Source organism: Rhamphochromis longiceps, linkage group LG16 (assembly GCF_057381845.1).
Source record: "Rhamphochromis longiceps isolate RC_006_pf linkage group LG16, R_longiceps_female_GT1.1, whole genome shotgun sequence".
NCBI classification, from domain to species: Eukaryota; Metazoa; Chordata; class Actinopteri; order Cichliformes; family Cichlidae; genus Rhamphochromis; species Rhamphochromis longiceps.
In genome coordinates, this window is record NC_140572.1 from 38,711,579 (window position 1) to 38,730,608 (window position 19,030).

The window sequence follows — 19,030 nt, forward strand, 5'->3', positions numbered from 1 at the left end:
AATCTATTTCTGCTACGTAAGGGTAATCTGCACTTTTATGCAGCGATGATTTCTGTGTCATAGCACAACTTGTCAAAGGCGATGCGTTTGCCCTCTGCGCACCGATGTGAGTTATTGAGTTAATGTTGCTTTCAGACTTACACTGGCTGAAAGCAGAAGAAAGAAACGTGCGTATCGTCTCTCCTCTTTGTCTCTTTTCTCGAGCATTTCAAATCTGTTACTGAGATCAGCATCTTGGACTAATCCTGAAAATATTTGCATCCATTTTTTTCCTATATTTTCTGGTGATGAAGCTTTTTTAAAGAATAAACAGTGTCAAACATGATCTCTCCTCCCACCCTCTGTTTCTGAACAACGTTCAATTATCTCACTTGATTAACTTTTCATTACAACAACCCAAACAAACAAACAAACACTTTTCTCCAGGGTGAAGGAGTCTGTGATAAGTGATGCTCTTGTTCCAAAACGACTCGCCACCAACACGGCTCCATATTTTCAGCGTTTCTCAGTAGGTTGGAAATGTCCTGCCATCCAGCCTCATAGACTGTAACATATTAGCATATTTATTAAATTTTTGCCCCTCTAATGGATGGAACATTTGCAGTAAGTAGTCAAAGTGATCACTTTCCTCTCTGCTGTGCTACGGCAGTCCTTTCAGTGTTACCCTGCCACGCTGTACTCACTTTACCAGAAAATATGAGCTGGTAATTTTCTCTCCAAACATCTGCTAAAGATACGTGCATTTGATGATTTGGAGGCTTCAAGGAATCTCAAGTCCCGTATCAGGTTTCTTTTTGGGGGTTTTTTTTAGTTACAAGCGACTGTCAGGCCCACAACACAATATGTAAACAACTGCAGATATCTGCAATCAATATTTCATGCGTCTCACTTTGTTATTCTACAGCCTGGCGAGATATTGTCAGTCATATCATTGCTCCCTCTAATGCGAGGAAACAATCTGGTGTCATCAAATACTATTACAGCAGATAATCTTCCTCAGGAGTGTTTAGAATTAAAATTTCATTGTTTGCTAGAAGATTTTGACACCCACACCCGAGACATTTCCTCCAATATTTAAGGGCATGTCAGAAGCCTGGCTGCGCACCAGTTCCCAAATCTCTCAGCAAATTGTGCTTTGAGGGATTAACGACGTTTACTGTCACATTTGAGCCCTAGTTTGAGATGCAGGATTACATTTGGATAAAACAACCAAGCAGCTACAGTGTAAGTGCATTTATCTCTCAATTTCTAGGGAAAATTCCACCTTCTGCGCCACCCGGACAACTCCACGTCACATCAAAGCTGACACACTTAAGCTTCCCAGATAACTTTCTAAAGACTTGTCAATAAATCGTGTCACTGCAGTCACGGCACATCTTGCACAAATGTTATTTCCCCTGCACGCTTCTTGAATGTTTGAACCTGAGAGAATATATGACCCAATTTCACTGCTGTGGAATCAATCTTGTCACTCTTGCCACCTAGAGGATACCAACCACAGCGACAGACGAGTAACAGGCGAAGATCCTAATTTAAGCTTAGAAAATCACGAAAAGGTCCTTGAGCCAACTACGCTTTTACCTTTTGCGTTAGACGTGTCTACATTTGGTCCTGCGTTACATACAGGCCCTCACTGCAAAGACGTTTCGGGGAAAGGCCACCGCGATCCCTAAAGGGAGGCCGTAATTATGCCAGATGGGGCGTTCTGACTTTCAGCCTCGGGTAAGTCTTCTCGTGCCCGTGGTGAGACTTGTTGGCAGTATTGGCAAAGGAACAGTGCCACACTCACCATTCATACTCTGCCATCTGTGTGTTGGAGAGTGGAGGCTGTGAGAAACTTCTGCTGGGCTAGCGGAGCGGGCGGAGGCATGCCTTTGTGTTGGACTGATGAGCGGACGTACAAGTGGAATCAGCTTTTCAATTATTTTAAAACAATCCATTTAAACCTGGACCGTGATTTGCTCGTTCCACCAAATACACCTCAGCGTTGCAAATTATGAAAAAGTTCAAAAAATCCTGAATCTGAGAGGATCATAACAAACTAAACAGACTGAGCCTCCTCTGGGATGCAAACAGTGTTTTTAAGTGAAGCATGATGTGAAAACAGATGGAATTAATTTTGTGCAATTGCTAGAATCATTGTGTTCGTACATCTGATTACTGCAAATTAGACCAGGCTTGCTGTTGTGCTTCAGAATGATGACAGTTGACATGTTTTACATTTATATATTTTAGTAATTATGAAGCACTAATGTTTTTCCAAAGAGCTGAAACGAAGTGGACAAACTCACAAGTAGTTTTGCTCATGTGAGCATAATTTCTTTTAAGGTAAAGTCATAACAAATTATTCATGCTTTGTTCATTTGAGGCCGCTCGTGTCCCGCTCGTGCATCTTTGCCAGGTGGCTGTGAGAGTGATGAGCAGTGTGTTTTACATTCCAGTTAATGCCAATTTGTAAAGACGATACTTTGGAGAGCAGAACCAAAGCAGCCTTTCTCACATATTTTAAGGCACGCTGCACAGTGGATGACCACCACATCAAGGCTACTACATTCACTGTACTATTTACTGATGTTCAGCACACAGCTCTAGGTGTGTGAAAGGCAGCTAGGAGGCTCGGTGGCACGTACACAGTCCCCACAGCACTCTGTATCTGCCACGAGGGGAAGCTGATCACATGGTGTCTTTGAGACGATATAAGGATTAGCTTTGAATATCTTAAGTCTGCCGTGTACTCGTTTTGCACACTGCTTTGCAACAGGGAAGTGTGCTAGTTCCACACCGTGTGATGAATAATGCACAGGCTGCGTGGGATCCACACAGTATTCAGTAAACTTTTGCTTTTGTTTCTTTTAATTAAGTGAAATGGTGCCTTACACACAAAACGAGATATATCGTTTGAATCTAAGTAGAGCTTGAATAGAATCAGTGAACTTGTTCATTGCTGTGCGTACAGCACGTGTTGCACACTCAGGAAAATCTCTGATGATCAGAGTCATCAGGCGTCCAGTGACGTAGTGTATTCAGAGTGAATGGCAGCTTGAAGTGGCAGTTGAAGCCATTCAAATGCTAATGGATCGGTGAGATAGGAGCCAGTTACAGTGGATTTATCCAAGCAGGCACATTTTACCGGCCTGTGGCTTTTTCTATGAGATTGTAATTCTGGTTATTTTCAACCTGTGCCTTTTGTATGGGCTGTTTGATGTTTTATTGTGCAGCTTTACCTTTCTGTGTTTTGCCAGTGGTGTTGCTTTATATTTGATCCCTTCATGCCCAGCACAAAGGGATAATATATAACCTCTGTATAACCCCAAAACAGCCGAAACACAATAGGTCCTGTGAAATTATTCGACTACCTGAACTTTGAATGTAGCCTCTGATAAAATGATTCCATCACAAATGTACTTCTTTCATGAGATAGCTTATCATTTATAAAATGTTGAATGAGTATTTTATCTAAACAAATTTGTAATTCGATTATATCAGTAAAAGTTGATTGTTTTGCAGGATGCGAAAGCTATCCTTTAATTAAAATACATCAGCTCTTCATCAATATTTTTAGCAGTGTTGGCTAAGGCAGCAGTCAGTGCACTGTAAACCTGTAAAACCATGTAAACAGTCTTTATGAACACAGTCGTTCCTTCTCCTGCAAACGTTCTCAGCCAGCACAGGTCACATGTATAAAGACGTCCTGCTAATGAAACCACAGCACCTTTATCATATACGTAGAGTTTCTTGCAGTGGTTGTTTCAGACCTGTTGGTCCTGTCAGGACCTCGATGGGGTTTTGACATCTTCTCTCAGCGCAGTAACACCCGGCGTCCTGGCCTTTCTCTATTTTGGTGGAATGGAAACGTCTGCAGCGCTTTGGAGGAGGACGAGGTTCAACAGCCCCAGACTGCACTCAGTTCTTCTGTGGCATTAAGCTTTATTAAACCACCTGTGAAAAATTAGATGTCTTTCAGAATCTACACTGCTGCTGCACTGCATCAGTTCTCAGCTTTCGTCCTTATCTGGAGTCGAGTGCTTGGACTCACGGTTTAGTTTCATTGAGTGTCGAGTCTGATCGGCACTCAGTGTGTTTTGTGCTAAACTTCACTTGGCAGTTTTCAATTAATGCGTTTGTGGTGCAGCAAAATACTGCTTTACTGACTCAAATTCAAAATTCAAATTCAAATTTTATTTGTCACGTACACAGTCATACACAGTACGATATGCAGTGAAATGCTTGGACAACTGCTCGTGACCTAAAGAAAACAAAAAAGGAAAAGGCTATGAATAAGATAGGAAATAAATATGAAAAATTAAAAAGGGTAAATTTAACTAGGAAGGAATAAAATATAAATTAAGGTTAAAAATGAAATAACTGTACAACACAAATTAGAATTCTTGCACTCTTCTGGTGTGTCGAGTCCTGAAAATACGACTAATGTCAAACGCACGTCCTTTAAGCACGTAAAAGCAACTTTAGATGTTTTGTTTTCTTTGGATTCATAATGCAGCTGTTTATTTATTATCCCAGAAGTCTTTCACCACCATGAGCCTGGGAGGAGGTCCAAAGGTCACTGAACATTCACCATTTTAATACTTCTGTATTTGCTCGCTTTGTTTGCCCCCAAATAAAAATTCAGTCATTTTAAGTTCTGCTGCCTGTCAGTCAAACTTTCTGAGGCTTTATGAAGCAAAGACAGAGAAAGCTCAGCGCTGTGGGACCACAGCAGCCATTTCTGAGATTTTAATGTCAGTAAAATTATTCTTTGCTCACCGAAGTCGAGTTTAACACTGAGACGTTTTATTATGACCTCATTAAAATCAATTCAACCATTGAAGACTTACAGGTTCAGCATGTGTTGCATATGTTACTGACAATGATAATGTCATATTCAAAGATCATCTGCTTGTTTTGGTGATATTTATCTCCACTGTTTGAAATCAGCGTTGTGAAATTGGTCACTGAGCTAGCAAGAAAAACCATCCATCCATCTTCATCCGCTTTATCCGAGGCCGGGTCGCGGGGGCAGCAGAGAGGCCCAGACCTCCCTCTCCCCGGCAAGAAAAACCAACTCCTGGTAACTCATCAAGATCTTAAAAATAACAAAATTACAACAAAACCCCCCCAAAGACCATCATTTAGAAAGTAATGATAACTCGAGCTCCGACTGTCATTGTGTTCCCACGATGCTACTGAATGTGGATGCAACCTGTCACGAAATGAATCGGTCTGCAGCAGCATTTCATAATGTCTTGAAATGGTTAGCGCAGGAAAGCCGGAGCACAATCAATACAGTCCTTTATCTTTGGGGCTGTAAGTTGACATTAATTAATGTTCAGCAGTGACATATCTGTCTTTGCCCTATTAAAGCTTTGTTTCGAGGGTTATTCTTCCCACTGTGCCATTTATTCGTTTTTATTCTGCTGAATGTTCATCACGCCATAATTAGCCATTTTTCTCCCATCCAGAGCATCATAACCCATCACAACACGACAGCGTTGGCTTCCTGAGCACCGTTACCAGCCCGTTTGTCACTTGACGAGTTAACAATACAAAGTTTGTCAATATGTTTTCGTTTCATAAGTCTGATCGTTTATATCGGACTTATGAAACATGCAGTTTAATGTTATTTAAATGCTGATGTCTTCAGTCTCCTCCAGCCCGTGTTGTTTGACATTTAATAATCAACACAGTGACATTTGTTTCAGCTCGTTCCTTCCTGTAGAGATACCGTAGCTAACATTTACATTGGAGCGTCTGTAATTTCTGTCATTTACATTCATTGAGTGAATGATCGAAGCAAACTTGTGATGGGCAGCTTGAATAATCAAAGAAGTAAGTTCCTATTCCACCTACTCATTTATGGCCTTTCTTCTCTGCTCCTTTCTTCCTGTCCCCCCTGCAGAGCTGCTGTCAGCCTGCCACGAGCTCCGGTGCCGCTATGGCTGCGTCATGACTAGAAACGGCACCTTCTGTTTCTGCGCTGACGGCTTTGAGGTTGGGGAGGACGGGACGAGCTGCAGAGGTAGGATCCTGCACCGCTGGTGGGGCCTCCTGCCATGGAGCGCTCCCCCCTTTTCCTCCCTCCTCTCCGTGCAAGTCTCTCCTTTTGCCCTCGGCCACACTTCTTTCAGTTGAATAAGCAGGAGCTGCTGCCTATATGAGAACCATCTGGGCCTCATGCACAGCACAGACACACACACATCCTTACACATGTATACAAATACTTCGTGCTTTTTTTATGTTCTTCATGGTGTGGGGCACAGGACATGATTTTGCTACAGTTGCACTGAATTATTTGAATTCTGCACATAACTTGTGCATAGAATTGCATAATTATGGAAAGGAAAAGTTTCACAAAGTGGGAGTGCTGCTGGAGTTTGATTCTGCTGGGGGAGGCGTGAGAAAGCGCCGTTACAGCGCAGCGCATTGCTTATAAAAGTAATTATACCTGAGGTGCCAGAGTGAGGCCGCATTAAGTATACTTTATGTATTTGGGTCATGTTTGAGCACCTAATTTGTTACAAATGACTCTCTTCCTGTTTTCCATAAGATCATGATGAATGTGCCATGTATGGAGCATGCAGCCAAACCTGCACCAACACCTACGGGTCATACAGATGCAGCTGCACAGAAGGGTACATCCTGCAGCCCAACAGGATATCGTGCAAAGCCAAACAAGGTGAGTGGCACGCTTGCATCATAATTAGCACAGCGTATGCGTTCTGTCTCGTTCAGACGTGGAATCCCGGCTTATGGTCTCCTCGCTTTTCACAAGAACTGGTAGCGCAAGATTAATGGGACTGAGCGATGACCACATCCATCACCACACGGGGACGGCTGGATGTGGTCAACCCAGGATAATGATCAAATTAATGAGCATGAGATTTTAAGTGGGCGCAGTCTGGAGTATTTTGTGCAGAGACAATACCTGACATCACCGTGATTTATGTTAATGCCCGATGCTGCTAACAAATCTGCCCCAGTGAGGAAAGCAAGCTACTTATTGTAGAAATTAGACAAATCAAAGAGTTATTGTGTTTTGGTGAGTGCGGTGTGTAAATAGTCCTGAGTTGTGTAGTTTACACGTCCGTGCCCGTGTTTTTTAGGGTTGTTGCCACTTTGGCGCATATGGGTTGAAAATAGCTGGAGGCCCAACACGTCTTGTTGGGGAGACGCCGCTGGTGCAGCTTTTAATCACGGTGACTGGTGTCCTACCAAGAATAAACTGAATATGATTACCCATAAACTTAACTGAACCCAATGCTCACATGCATTAATATTAATTTAGCAGAGAGCAATAGTGGTACAAGGATAACTATGGGGTTACCATTAGTTGTAAAAGCTCATGAATATAAATTCCTGATAGAGCTCTCAGAGGCCAGGAGATGAGGAGCAGCAGGGTATGAAAAACATATTAACGCAGCGAGTGTAAGATTGAAGTCGGGACTCTGAAGCGCACATTTTTCTTTTTAGGGATTTAATCTCGGTTTAATCTCTGCTTTGACTCTGACTTCAGTGAGTTTTACTTTCTCCTAACATAAATGTGACGACACCCGTATGCTCTTCGTTTCTACTTGATTACAAATGTTTGAAGTGCAAATATGATGTTGAAAACATCTTTATTTGATATATGCAAAATACAGTTATCGGTACTTTCTGTAGATAATAGTTGAACCTGTTAAAGACATTTAGTGTCACGTGGTTGTGTCAGATGTAACCCTGGTGTATCGGATATGTTTGGTTGTTTAACCTCAATGTTGTGTGAACATGAGCTGTGATTGGACACCGCCGCCTGTGTCAGGATTGGCTTTACCTCGTCATTAAGTTAAAGAAAACATCCACAGGGCGCCTGGTGTCACAGTGCTGTGTGTGTTTTAGTTACATTCTCTCATTATTGTTATTCGTGGGTTTTGGTTCTGCTTGTGTTACATTTTTAGTCCTTGGATTTTGGTTTCTCTTACTTTTCCTTTCTGGTGTTCCTCGTTTCGTCTCCTTGTTCCCTTCATCTTCCCACTCAGTCGTGTCTCTGTCTCAGTGTCTGCATCTTTGTGATTGTCTCGTGTTTCCTGTTTTACTTTGAAAGTCTGTGTCCTATGTCAGTGCATCTAGTTTTGCTTCCTCTTGTCTCATTATGTGTGATTAGTCCAGCTGTGTTTCCTTCCTGTTTCCCTCATTACTTCCTTGTATATTTAAGCCCTGTGTTTTCCTTCGCCCACTTCCATGTGCTGTGTGTTTCCTCTGTGGTCCTTGTTATCCTTGCACCCAGTTTCTAGTTTCCTAGTGTCTTTGTTCTCGTCCTTAGTTTCTAGTTTTCTGCTTTTGGATGTTTTTGCTACGGCGTAATAAAGCTGCCTGTTTGAGTTCATCCTTTGGCTCCTACATCCTGTAACCTGACACCTAGTTTATGTCAAAATGTAGTTTGTTGTTTTGGTTTATGAGCTTCAGCTGCGTGCGTTGTATATGAGTGCAGACTTGTATATAGTTAAACATGTATGGATTATATACTGTTGAATTCTGAATATTGATTTGTAAATAATGGAATTTGAACAGACAAAGTGTGAACGTCATCCTGCTGCTTTTCCAGCATAAACATTGTGCAGACATTATATTCATGAAAACTTTTCTTTTCTCTTGTTTCATGTTTGAAATAAAACGATTCTAATTCCTTATAATAACTTTGATATTTATCTTTTCCCATGATACATGTTTGTAGCCTCGCATGGTCAAAGTCTCATCTACCCCCCAGTGTGGGAGAAAAACGCTTGTCCCTGCGTCACGCACCAGCAGTTATTTGAGTGGACATTCTGATTTATTACCTATATTAGGAGGGCAGCCCTTGACTTGAACTTGTGCTGAAGATTGGGATAAATAAGGGCCCTTTCAGGGGGTGAACCTGATGTCAGAGACTGTGCACGCTCAATTAAGCCCATAAAGAGGCTTATTTCAGTTCCACCACCGCAGATCTCGTTCCACGAGTCCAGGCGGGAGTGTGTGCTGGTGAACACTCACATGTCATATCTGCGTTAATGCCGATGCTTTCCTGTTATTTGAGCTTCAAGAAATCTGTCCTGAAAGTGTTTCCTGCTGTTTGTTTGTGCAGTGGTGGAATTAGAAATATTGTGCATGTTTGCCTTGGTTGGGTTAACACTGAACAGACAGTAAACTTTCCGATGGTCTTTCCGCTCATATATTTTGCATATCACGCTGTTTTTAAGGGAAACTTTACTGAGCTAGCAGAATAGCTTTGCTGAGTCATCCCACGATAAGATTTATGTATGTTTATTTCAGATCCTGGCGACAGCCGGCCAGCGCTTCTCATCGGTGGCTCAGATCGCATCGTCGTCACCCATCTAAATGGAAGCGGCCTTCAGCCGCTCAGGTCCTTGAGGACAAATGGGACGCTGGCTCTGGATTTCCAGCAGAACCAGGAAAGTGTGTGCTGGGTGCTGTCTTCAGAGTCCTCTGGGCAGCTCCGCTGTGCTGTGACAAGGAGCCTGCGTGGATTCACACGGGAACAGGAAATACGAACTCAACAAAGTTTGCAGCGTATGTTTATATCAGGTCCTTCTTTTGTTCATTTTTCTGATAAACAGCCGTCTAACCACACGAATAAAAGGTATTCCTGCCTGTGGCGAGCATCATCCGGGGCTCACGCACACAGGCTCACGCTTCTTTGTTTTCTCATTGTACTTTGCTCTCTCCCTCTCTCTCTTACCTGCGAGCTGTCTCGCTCTATCTCCTCATTATCACCGAGGCTTACGACAGGTTAGCCTCAGCAGTTTTGGAATTCATCTTTATCCTGCAATCGCCATTCAGGCCTGCGAGCTGCACTCGCTGCGCTCGCTGCGCTCGCTGCGCTCGCTGCGCTGCTTCAGAAGTGCTACCTTTTTCTGCTCTAGTAAAGATTCCCATGAATTATAGCCCATTTCATAACAAATGTGCTCGACTTTCATTTGTTAAAGTCTCATAGAAACCTGCAAGCTAATCAGAATTATTAATGGCCATGGTATCTTTTAAAAGGGCACTGGAACAACTGCACAAATAAAGATTTAGTTTATTCATCATGAGTAGCAGAGTTTGCCTTTGCCGTCAGGAAACTGTTCACAGAATCTTAACAACAACATTGCTGTCAGTTTGATCTCAGCTCGGACGTGGAGAAAACGTCTTTAATGCAAATACTGCAGGGTTGCTGCAGTAATATTTCTGCAGGGTCATTGGACATGAGTGGCGACAGACCCTCTGTAAGGAAAAGTCGTCCCCCTCTAAATGTGTCCTTGCAAACAAAGCTTCATAACTTCAGATACTTTACAAACGTGCAAAGAAAGAACTCGTGCTTCGAGTTTAAAGCATCAAACTCTCCGCAAAGCCCCACAAACCTCATCAGCTCAGATCTGTGACTAAAGACTAAAAGTCGAGATAACCAGGCCACCCGCTGCTTCTGTTTCATCATTATTTTTGTCTCTTTGGTTGCCACGGAAACCTTATTTTATTTACATGGCATCTGTTCTACACGAGGATCTAACGCGTCTCCTTCTTTCCCGCTGCAGATGTGGAGCAGATGGCGATTGACTGGCTGACAGGAAACTTTTATTTTGTTGACCGCGTCACTGACAAGATCTTTGTCTGTGACAGCGGCGGGGACACGTGCGTTACCGTCCTACAGCTAGACCTGCTCAATCCTAAAGGCATAGCTCTGGATCCTCTCATGGGGTGAGTGCATACCTTCTCAGAAAGCCACCACGCAAGTCTCATTTATCACCGCGTGTCATTTTTCAGAGGAAAAAAATATCAGAGAGAGGACAAAAAATTACATTTCAGTGCTGATAACAAGAGATTTATCAGGAGGAGTATAAGAGGGCTACAATAAAGGGATTTAAATGATTTCCTGTCCTTCAGCTGAGCCATTTTCTCTGTGTGTAATTTGGTGAATAACTGGTGATGCTACTGTCTAGACATTCATTTGTATTCACTGATTTCACATCCCACAGAAGAACAGGCCCCAACAGGACTTTCATTACAGGATTTTTGTCTCTGAAGATCAACGAAAAAGCGCAGCACCAGTGGAAGAAAACATATTCCCACACTGCTCTCAGTGAAAACTGTAACATTTAGAGCGTGCGGCTGACCGTCTCAGTGATCACGATGTTGGAGAATTTATTATTTCTCGGGAGTTTCCTGTGTCAGCGTGCAGAACAAACACACACTGCATGGCCCAGCTGTACCAGCCGGTGAACCAATTATCAGCAACCCGGTCTCGCCAGGGAACAGCAAAGCTCCAGTATTTGTGACCAGTCAAAGCTAATTTTTCGATGTATACCCGTCCTGTTTTTGGCTGTTTGGCAGTAGAAACAATCGTCTGCGATCACGTCAAGCTGTCACGACAGACCTCGTAAGGCCGAGACAAAATGAACCTTTGACCTAACGGGGCAGGGATAGCTCAGTAGGTAAAGTGGTCGCCCCATGATCGGAAGGTCGGCGGTTCGAATCCACTTAACGGCTACCCTGAGGTACCCCTGAGCAAGGTACCGTCCCTACACACTGCTCCCCGGGCGCCTGCTTAGTGGGCTGCCCACTGCTTCACAGAGTGAATGGGTCAAATGCAGAGAAAAACAAGTAATTTCCCCATGGGGATCAATAAAGTATCCATTATCATTATTATTATTATTAATTCATTCACGCTGTTGTCACGTTGGGGATTTCTGCTTTATAATCCACGCTTATCCAGCACCTCTGTTTACGACCGTAAACCTCTCATCAAAATAATTAGCTGGTTTTTTAAAGGCAGGGAGAGTCGGCTGGCTGCAGCTCTTTGTTCTCGTTTGTGTTACAGTGAATACACTGCACTCCCTGTGATGTGCTGTAAGTCAGGCTGGCTCTTAAGTGGTTGTGCTGTAATCACACATGACTCGCATACACATATGAACCTTATTCTGTAGATATAGATGGATAGTGGTCTCGAGTCCGCTGCCCCACGAGGGAGCTGGTTTTGCAGGCTGCTGGATAGATGGACTCTCGGAGCCTTATTCCTGACTCTAATTGGTGAGAAATAGGTACAGCCTGAGAGAGGTCTGTCAGCCCAGAGCAATGGAGTGAAAACAAAAGAAATCAGGGAGGTGTTAGATAGCAGCGCAGCGTGAGGAGCAGTGTTTATAGAATATGCCCTGGTTTGGCACTCCGTCCCTCTGCATCCTTGCCTCTCTTGCTATTGGATAAGCATTTTAACTTGATGGACAGCCTTTTCTTCTTCTCTCTAAAAAGCTTTTCTGAGTTTGATGGATGGTATGGTTTGTTTATCAGCTAGAATTTTTATCAGCACTACAAAATTGAAGCGTCCTCTCCCACGAGTCCTATTTTAGTGTAGCGTGTATACCCGTGATGATATTATAAAATAATTAAAATAATTAAAATCCTGCTGTTGCATCACACCGTCAGCCCCGTCCATGGAAGTAAAGTCTGCATTTATACATGCTAATAATTTGTTTGGAGGGGAGCAAAATTGTCGCCTGGAATCTGATTACTGACATTTTTATATTTTTGGGACTGTTTCAGTTTTGCAGGAACTTGGAAATAAAAAGATGCATTGATGGCACAAAAGATCACCAATGTTATTATGCTGATTTATCCTGTAAAAAATATTTCATTTATTATCTCTAAAGTCACGACTGGAACCCTGCTGATGGCGTTGCAGGAAGTCAGGAATCATCAAAGGTCAACAGGATCTATTTCTGGCAAATGTTTGTGCAAGATTTGTCGTACAAAAACAACGTTGAAGCCTTTAAGCCGTTGCCAGAGTCAAACACTGCAACGCTACTTTTTTTTGTATTTATTATAAATTAATTTTTTACAGAATTATGTTCAGAGCATTATTTTAAATTAAGCCTCCAGATTTTACACTCCTTCAAGTGCAAGAGGATCTGAAAGAAACCAGCCGTGTCCTGACGCTGCTGTAGTTTTGGCCGATACGCTGCTCATTGATTCTCCAGCTGTGAGGCTCCTGCCTTTATTCGCTGCCCCCGTGCTTTTTACTTTTTCACAGGTGCTCATTCCCAGAATCCAACAAGGATCTCATCATAGCTGCAGAATGCACAAATACAGCATCGGCTCCGTCCTAATCCTAGAAAGCAGACATTGATATGCCACGTGGAGGTGCACCTGTTTGGGGAGCTGGGTTTGCTGATGCCGGCAGTTTTTCAGCACAGCTTGGTCGAGGGTTCAAAGGGCAGCCCATCTCTCCTCTGGTTTGACTTGTGCAGATTAAGTCGGCTTCCCGTCGTTCTCTGGCTGGAGCTGGTTATCACTGGAAGCTGTTAGAGATCCATCCTCACAGAGTCCCAGCGAGGCAGCGGGGCAAGCCTTCCATATAAATGACTGAATGTGCATACCTGAGCAATTTTAAAAACTTTCAGAGCTGCAGTTACTTTTGCTGAAGAGCATTCCAGTTATTTCTGGTGATGTAATTTAGTACCTGTAGTAAGAATCAAATGACACTGTGTATAACGCCTGTCCTCCCGTAGTTACTCTGGCTCCCTGTGTCTTTTTAGATTGATTTTGAAGCTGGCTTCTCACTGCATCACACATTGTCATTTTGTGTCTGCTCACATACCCCGAGGTCTGCTGCAGCTTTCTAAATGTCGCCAAAATTACCCAAAGAGAAATGGAAAATGCTGCTTTTATTACATTTGCCTCCAGGTTATGGGCTTGTATCAGAGAAGCAGTCTAACAAGTCATTTTTACAAGGCCTTCAAAGGCAGCGCGATGCTGTTTTTAAATCTTTTTTTCTTGTAATTAAAATTAATTCTGCGCTGATTTAATGCGTTCATGTGTTTTAACCTATTTGTACCATTTTTACTGTATTTGTATTTGATCAGATTGTTGTACTATTACATGAAACTCGATTACATATTTGCATGGGTTGGTGAATGTATTCATTTTGTACTTTATGTCCTTCCACAACATCTCTGTTGGATTAAGATCAGAACTTTGACTTGGATCTTCCAAAAAGTCACATTTTATGCTTGAATATTGTTTGCTTGAATGGATTTTCTGTTTGGCTTTCCTGCAAAACCCCGTCTGAGGGATTCAGTTATTGGATGAAATATGTTCGCATTTCTGTTTCCAAACTCTTGAGAAATCTCCTAATGTTGGCCAAGGACCTCAACTGGTTAGTTGCAATAGTAGTAACACTCAACAAGAGTGCGCGGTCGATGTTCGAGGGGGTGGATACAAAACTGCTGACGACTGCTTGAACGAACATTGGATTAGACTAAGATTGTTGGCAGTAAGGATCAAGTGTCACTCTGTCATACTGGGATAAATGCAACCAAACTACTAAAATGATGCACGGTCACATTGTGACTATGATGGTATCCTTTACCTCGTTTAATGATTTAACCCCCCCTCCCCTGCAGAATGCTCTTCTTCACTGACTATGGGAACGTGGCCAAGGTGGAGCGCTGTAACATGGACGGCACCAACCGGACCCGGCTGGTCGATTATAAAATCGAGCAACCCACTGCTGTGGCGCTGGATGTGGTCAAGAAGCTGGTGTATTGGGCCGATGCCTACCTGGATTACATCGACGTGGTGGATTACCAGGGCAAGAACAGGCACACCGTTATCCACGGCAGCCAAGTGAGTGCCACTTTGCACAGATTTTTGCCTTCCACGGGCCGCACGTTGTGGACTAACGTGGGCTTTTCTTATCAGGATTTGGATCCACTTACAGGGTGTTCTTTGGTTAATGTTCCGATTCAGGGCACTGTGCTTTATCACTGTAAGGCAGGTGGCGTGTTCACTGCTTGTTGTTTTAATTCACTCTTCATTTTGGACAAAAGGGGCTTTTGTGTGGCGAATAAATGGTTTATTAAATTGAAGAAATTGAGTCACACGTGGGGCTGCCTTCCAAATGAGCGTGTCGGTAGTCTCACTCCTGCAGCACACTTTTGAGTCCTTTCATCACGAACGATGATTATTCATTAAAAGGTCCTTTCAGCCAACTTGGACTAGATACTCGGGCTTTATGAGGAAAGAAGAACATACACATCAAGCACCGTGTTCTGTATGCAGGTGTTCTTTGCATGATATTGCCTCATTCATTTGCTCGCGCCCTCATTAGACGGAGTATCTTCATGTCATCGCATTTGCATTACAAATGCGATGTTGCCGCTGTCTGTCTTTTCTGTAGCCCGTGTGTGGTCTTTAATGTCGTAGCCGCTCGCATCAGAAGATTCCCCACAGGTTTGCTCGCTGCATTATAATTTTAAAGCTCTTCATACTTGACAGTCAGGAGTTTCTAAACTTCCACAGAGTAAAATTTGTCATTTCAGAAAATATCTAAATATCCTCTGTTGTTCTCTGCTGTTGTGGTGAGCCGAGGAGATTACAGTTAGCTGCGCAGATCCACTTCTCTATATGAAGTTGACCCTGCTGGTATTTTCTGTGTTTTTCATACAGATGGTACTGAGTGCTTCCTGTGCTGTATAGGTGAGCTGCAAGCTCTTGAAGCAGTATGTGAGAGTTCCTTAAAAAAGCATCTCGTGTGAAAGTAGAGTGCTGAGGTCAAACTCCACAGGGGGAGACGGTTGAGTGGTTTGTTTTTTATTTATTTCTTTATTCTGACGCGTGTTTCTTGGTGCCCCTGATGTCAAAGTGTGGGCCAGTGAGCTTAGGTGCACTTCCTGTGAACACAGCTCATCCAGCCATGTCGCTATGTGTGGGTGTCGGGCTGCTAAATGTAGCATGGAGGCTGCAGTATCAGGGCCAGCAGCCTCCCAGTGGAGTCAGGCTTTTGACTCTGCACGGGCTGCCAAACAGCCCCACAGCTATCGCCCGTCCCTCTCATGCAAGTCTTCCTTCATTCATTTTTATTATTCTTTTATTTTATTTTCATGTTGTGGTTTTGTGTGTTTCTGGTTTCATGAAAGATGAAAAAAAGGAATGTGGATCTTTCTTGTTTTTCAGGTGTCGTACATTTATTCATTAGCTGTGTTTGAGGACTACCTCTATGCTATCCACTCTGACCCTTCCAAAGGGAGTTCCTCTGCAGAGCTGCTGCAGATCCACAGGTTCAACATCACAGCAGACAGCAGGACGCTCGCCAGCCTGGGGAATTCTAAAGGACTGCGGGTTTATCATAAACTCACTCAGCCCAAAGGTAAAGGACAGTTTCTACATATTTGCAAGTATCTTTTATTTTCTGTCATATATTTGAGTAAAATACAAGCAAAAGTACTGACATTTCTCTTTCTCATTTCGTTCACAGTCAGAAGTCATGCGTGTGAAATGGATTCATACGGAAAGCCGGGCAGCTGTTCCCACATCTGCCTTCTGAGCGGCAGCTACAAGTCCAGGACCTGCCGCTGTCGTACGGGCTACAGCCTGGGCTTCGATGGAATGTCCTGTAAAAGTTAGTATAAGATCTGCTGCGGAGTCAAACTGTGTTTTATGAAGATGCTAATATTTTTGCAACCTCCCAGCCCCCAGTGTTTGTTATAGGATTAGACTTAAACCACTCTGTGGGATACTTGAGTTTGGAAACTGCAGTGGGAGAAGTTTGGTTTTGACAAAATACAGCAGCTGGCACATTTTCTCACAAGCTGGACATCAATTCAATTCTTTTTTTGTAAATGTTGGACCTACCTTAGCAAATCTAATCAGGAAAAATGATGATCCAGGAGATGAGGAAGCCTGGATAGGTGATAATAGAATGGTTAATTCCATATTCTTAGCCGATACTACCATAAAAGAAATAGTAGCAATCGTAAAAAATTGTAAAAATAAAAAATCTACTGATTGTGAAGGTATAGACATGGTCATAATTAAAAAGACAATAGATTGTATAAGTACTCCTCTTTGTTATATTTTTAATCTTTCGCTACAGTCAGGAGTATTCCCTGACAGAATGAAAGTGGCAAAAGTAATACCATTATATAAATCAGGAGATAAGCATAGTTTTAACAATTATAGGCCAGTGTCTCTTTTATCACAGTTTTCAAAATTGCTAGAAAAACTCTTTGCACAAAGACTTGATAGTTTTATTGAAAAATATCAACTAATACATGAAAACCAATTTGGATTTCGTAAAAATAGGTCAACGGCATTAGCGTTGTTGACTTTTATTGAAGATATTTCATCTGCAACACATAATAATAAATACACAGTGGGAGTATTTGTTGATTTAAAAAAAGCTTTTGATACGATACAACATTCTATTTTGATTTCTAAATTGTATAACCATGGAGTGAGAGGAGTAGCATTGAATTGGTTAATGAGTTATTTAGAGAATAGGTTGCAATATGTTTATTATTTTGGCAATACTTCTGAAAGACTGAAGATTGTATGTGGTGTTCCTCAAGGTTCTATTTTGGGACCTAAACTCTTTAATTTATATATTAATGATATTTGTGACGTATCTAAAAGGTTAAATTCGATTTTATTTGCAGATGACACAAATTTTTATTGCTCTGGAGAGAATTTGAAAGACTTGGTTGAAATTATGACTTCTGAGATGTTAAGAATAAAAAAATGGTTTGATGTAAATAAATTATCTTTGAATCTGACAAAAACGAAATATATGATATTTGGCAATCGTGTAAAGGAGGATAAAGTCATTATGTTTATAGAGGAAGAATTGATTGAAAGAGTTACTGAATTTCGTTTTTTGGGTGTAATAGTGGATGAGAATTTGACATGGAAATCTCATATTGAACATATTAGAAAGAAAATGGTCAAAAGTATTTATATTTTGGGTAGTATAAGAGATTTATTAAATTATAAAACAATGCGTATTTTATATTTTTCTTTGTTTTTTTCATATATCAACTATTGTGTTGAAGTTTGGGGGAATACATATGAGAATACCATAAAACCTTTAAACCTATTACAGAAGAAAGTTATACGAATAATTCATAATGTTAAATATAGAGAACATACAAACAAATTATTTATAGAATCAAAATTATTAAAATTAGGAGATTTAGTGAAATTACGGACATTATTAATTATGTTTAAGGCTAAAAATAATATTTTGCCTTTTAAGTTACAAAGAGTATTTTTGATGTGTTCAAGGGGAGAAGAGAATAGAAGGAAATTTTATTTTAAACATCAGTTAGCCAGGACTACACAAAGATTAATGAGCACAACGGTTAGGGGTATAAGACTGTGGAATTCACTTCATTATAATTTAAAGAATTGTATAAATCTACAATGTTTTAAAAAGTGTTATATGTTTAAAACGATAACTCAGTATGAAGAATGCGAATGAATGTGATGTTGGTTTGGGATTCGACCGGAGAGAAATGTCAATATTAGTTTGTTCCTGATTTTTGGTGCCCATCGGTGATATAAGTTCGATGGTAGATAGGGGGCAGGGTTTAATAAGAATATTTTCTTCTTCCTGCTCCTTTTCACACATGGTTGTTGTGTTTTGTTGATAGAAGATGTGGTTGTTTTGTTTGATTTGTAGTACCAAGTGTGAAATAAATAAAAATGAAATGAAATGAAATGAAATGAACTTCCTCTTAGAGAGAAAGAACCGACACAGAATGTCAGAAATAGTTTCTCTATGTTATTTCAAAAACCAGTATCATTGTGGGGGCGGCTGTGGCGTCTCCTGATCTGAAGGTTGGTGGATCGATCCCTGGCTCTTCCAGTCCACATGCTGAATTTTAGAACGCCGGGGTGAGGTGCTCATAACAAGCAGCTGCTGGGGATCTGTGCGGAGGTCGGCTCTGTCCTGGAGCTCCAGGTTATCCGTGTTACCTCTGAGCTAACAGCCTACCTTTTAATCTGTGCCAGCTGGCATAGGCTCCGCCCCAACCCAGCCAGCACCCCAAATTCAATAAGTGGAAGAAGACGGATGAAATATTATTAGAATACTTACTGTGAGCCGATTGGAGTCAAAGTTAAAGAGCACAGATCTAAAAGGTTTTCTCTGGCAGTTTTTCTAATTGAAAAGAATCTGAACTAATGTCAGCCAAGGATCTTCTGCTCATGTACCATATTAGAGCCAAGCATATGCCACGCATGCACGGCCTTC

The 19,030-nt window shown here is 41.8% G+C and overlaps 1 protein-coding gene across 3 annotated transcripts in view; it reads left to right on the forward strand.

Moving 5' to 3' along the window:
* lrp1bb (low density lipoprotein receptor-related protein 1Bb) overlaps positions 1–19,030 on the forward strand; it is a 296,012-nt gene that overhangs the window by 112,481 nt on the left and 164,501 nt on the right. For all 3 annotated transcript variants that reach the window (XM_085384593.1, XM_085384594.1, XM_085384595.1), the window contains exons 4-10: positions 5,897–6,016; positions 6,545–6,673; positions 9,283–9,540; positions 10,542–10,704; positions 14,403–14,625; positions 15,955–16,147; positions 16,256–16,399. In XM_085384593.1, coding sequence (XP_085240719.1) covers positions 5,897–6,016; positions 6,545–6,673; positions 9,283–9,540; positions 10,542–10,704; positions 14,403–14,625; positions 15,955–16,147; positions 16,256–16,399 — 1,230 coding nt within the window. The remainder of the gene's footprint in view (positions 1–5,896; positions 6,017–6,544; positions 6,674–9,282; positions 9,541–10,541; positions 10,705–14,402; positions 14,626–15,954; positions 16,148–16,255; positions 16,400–19,030) is intronic.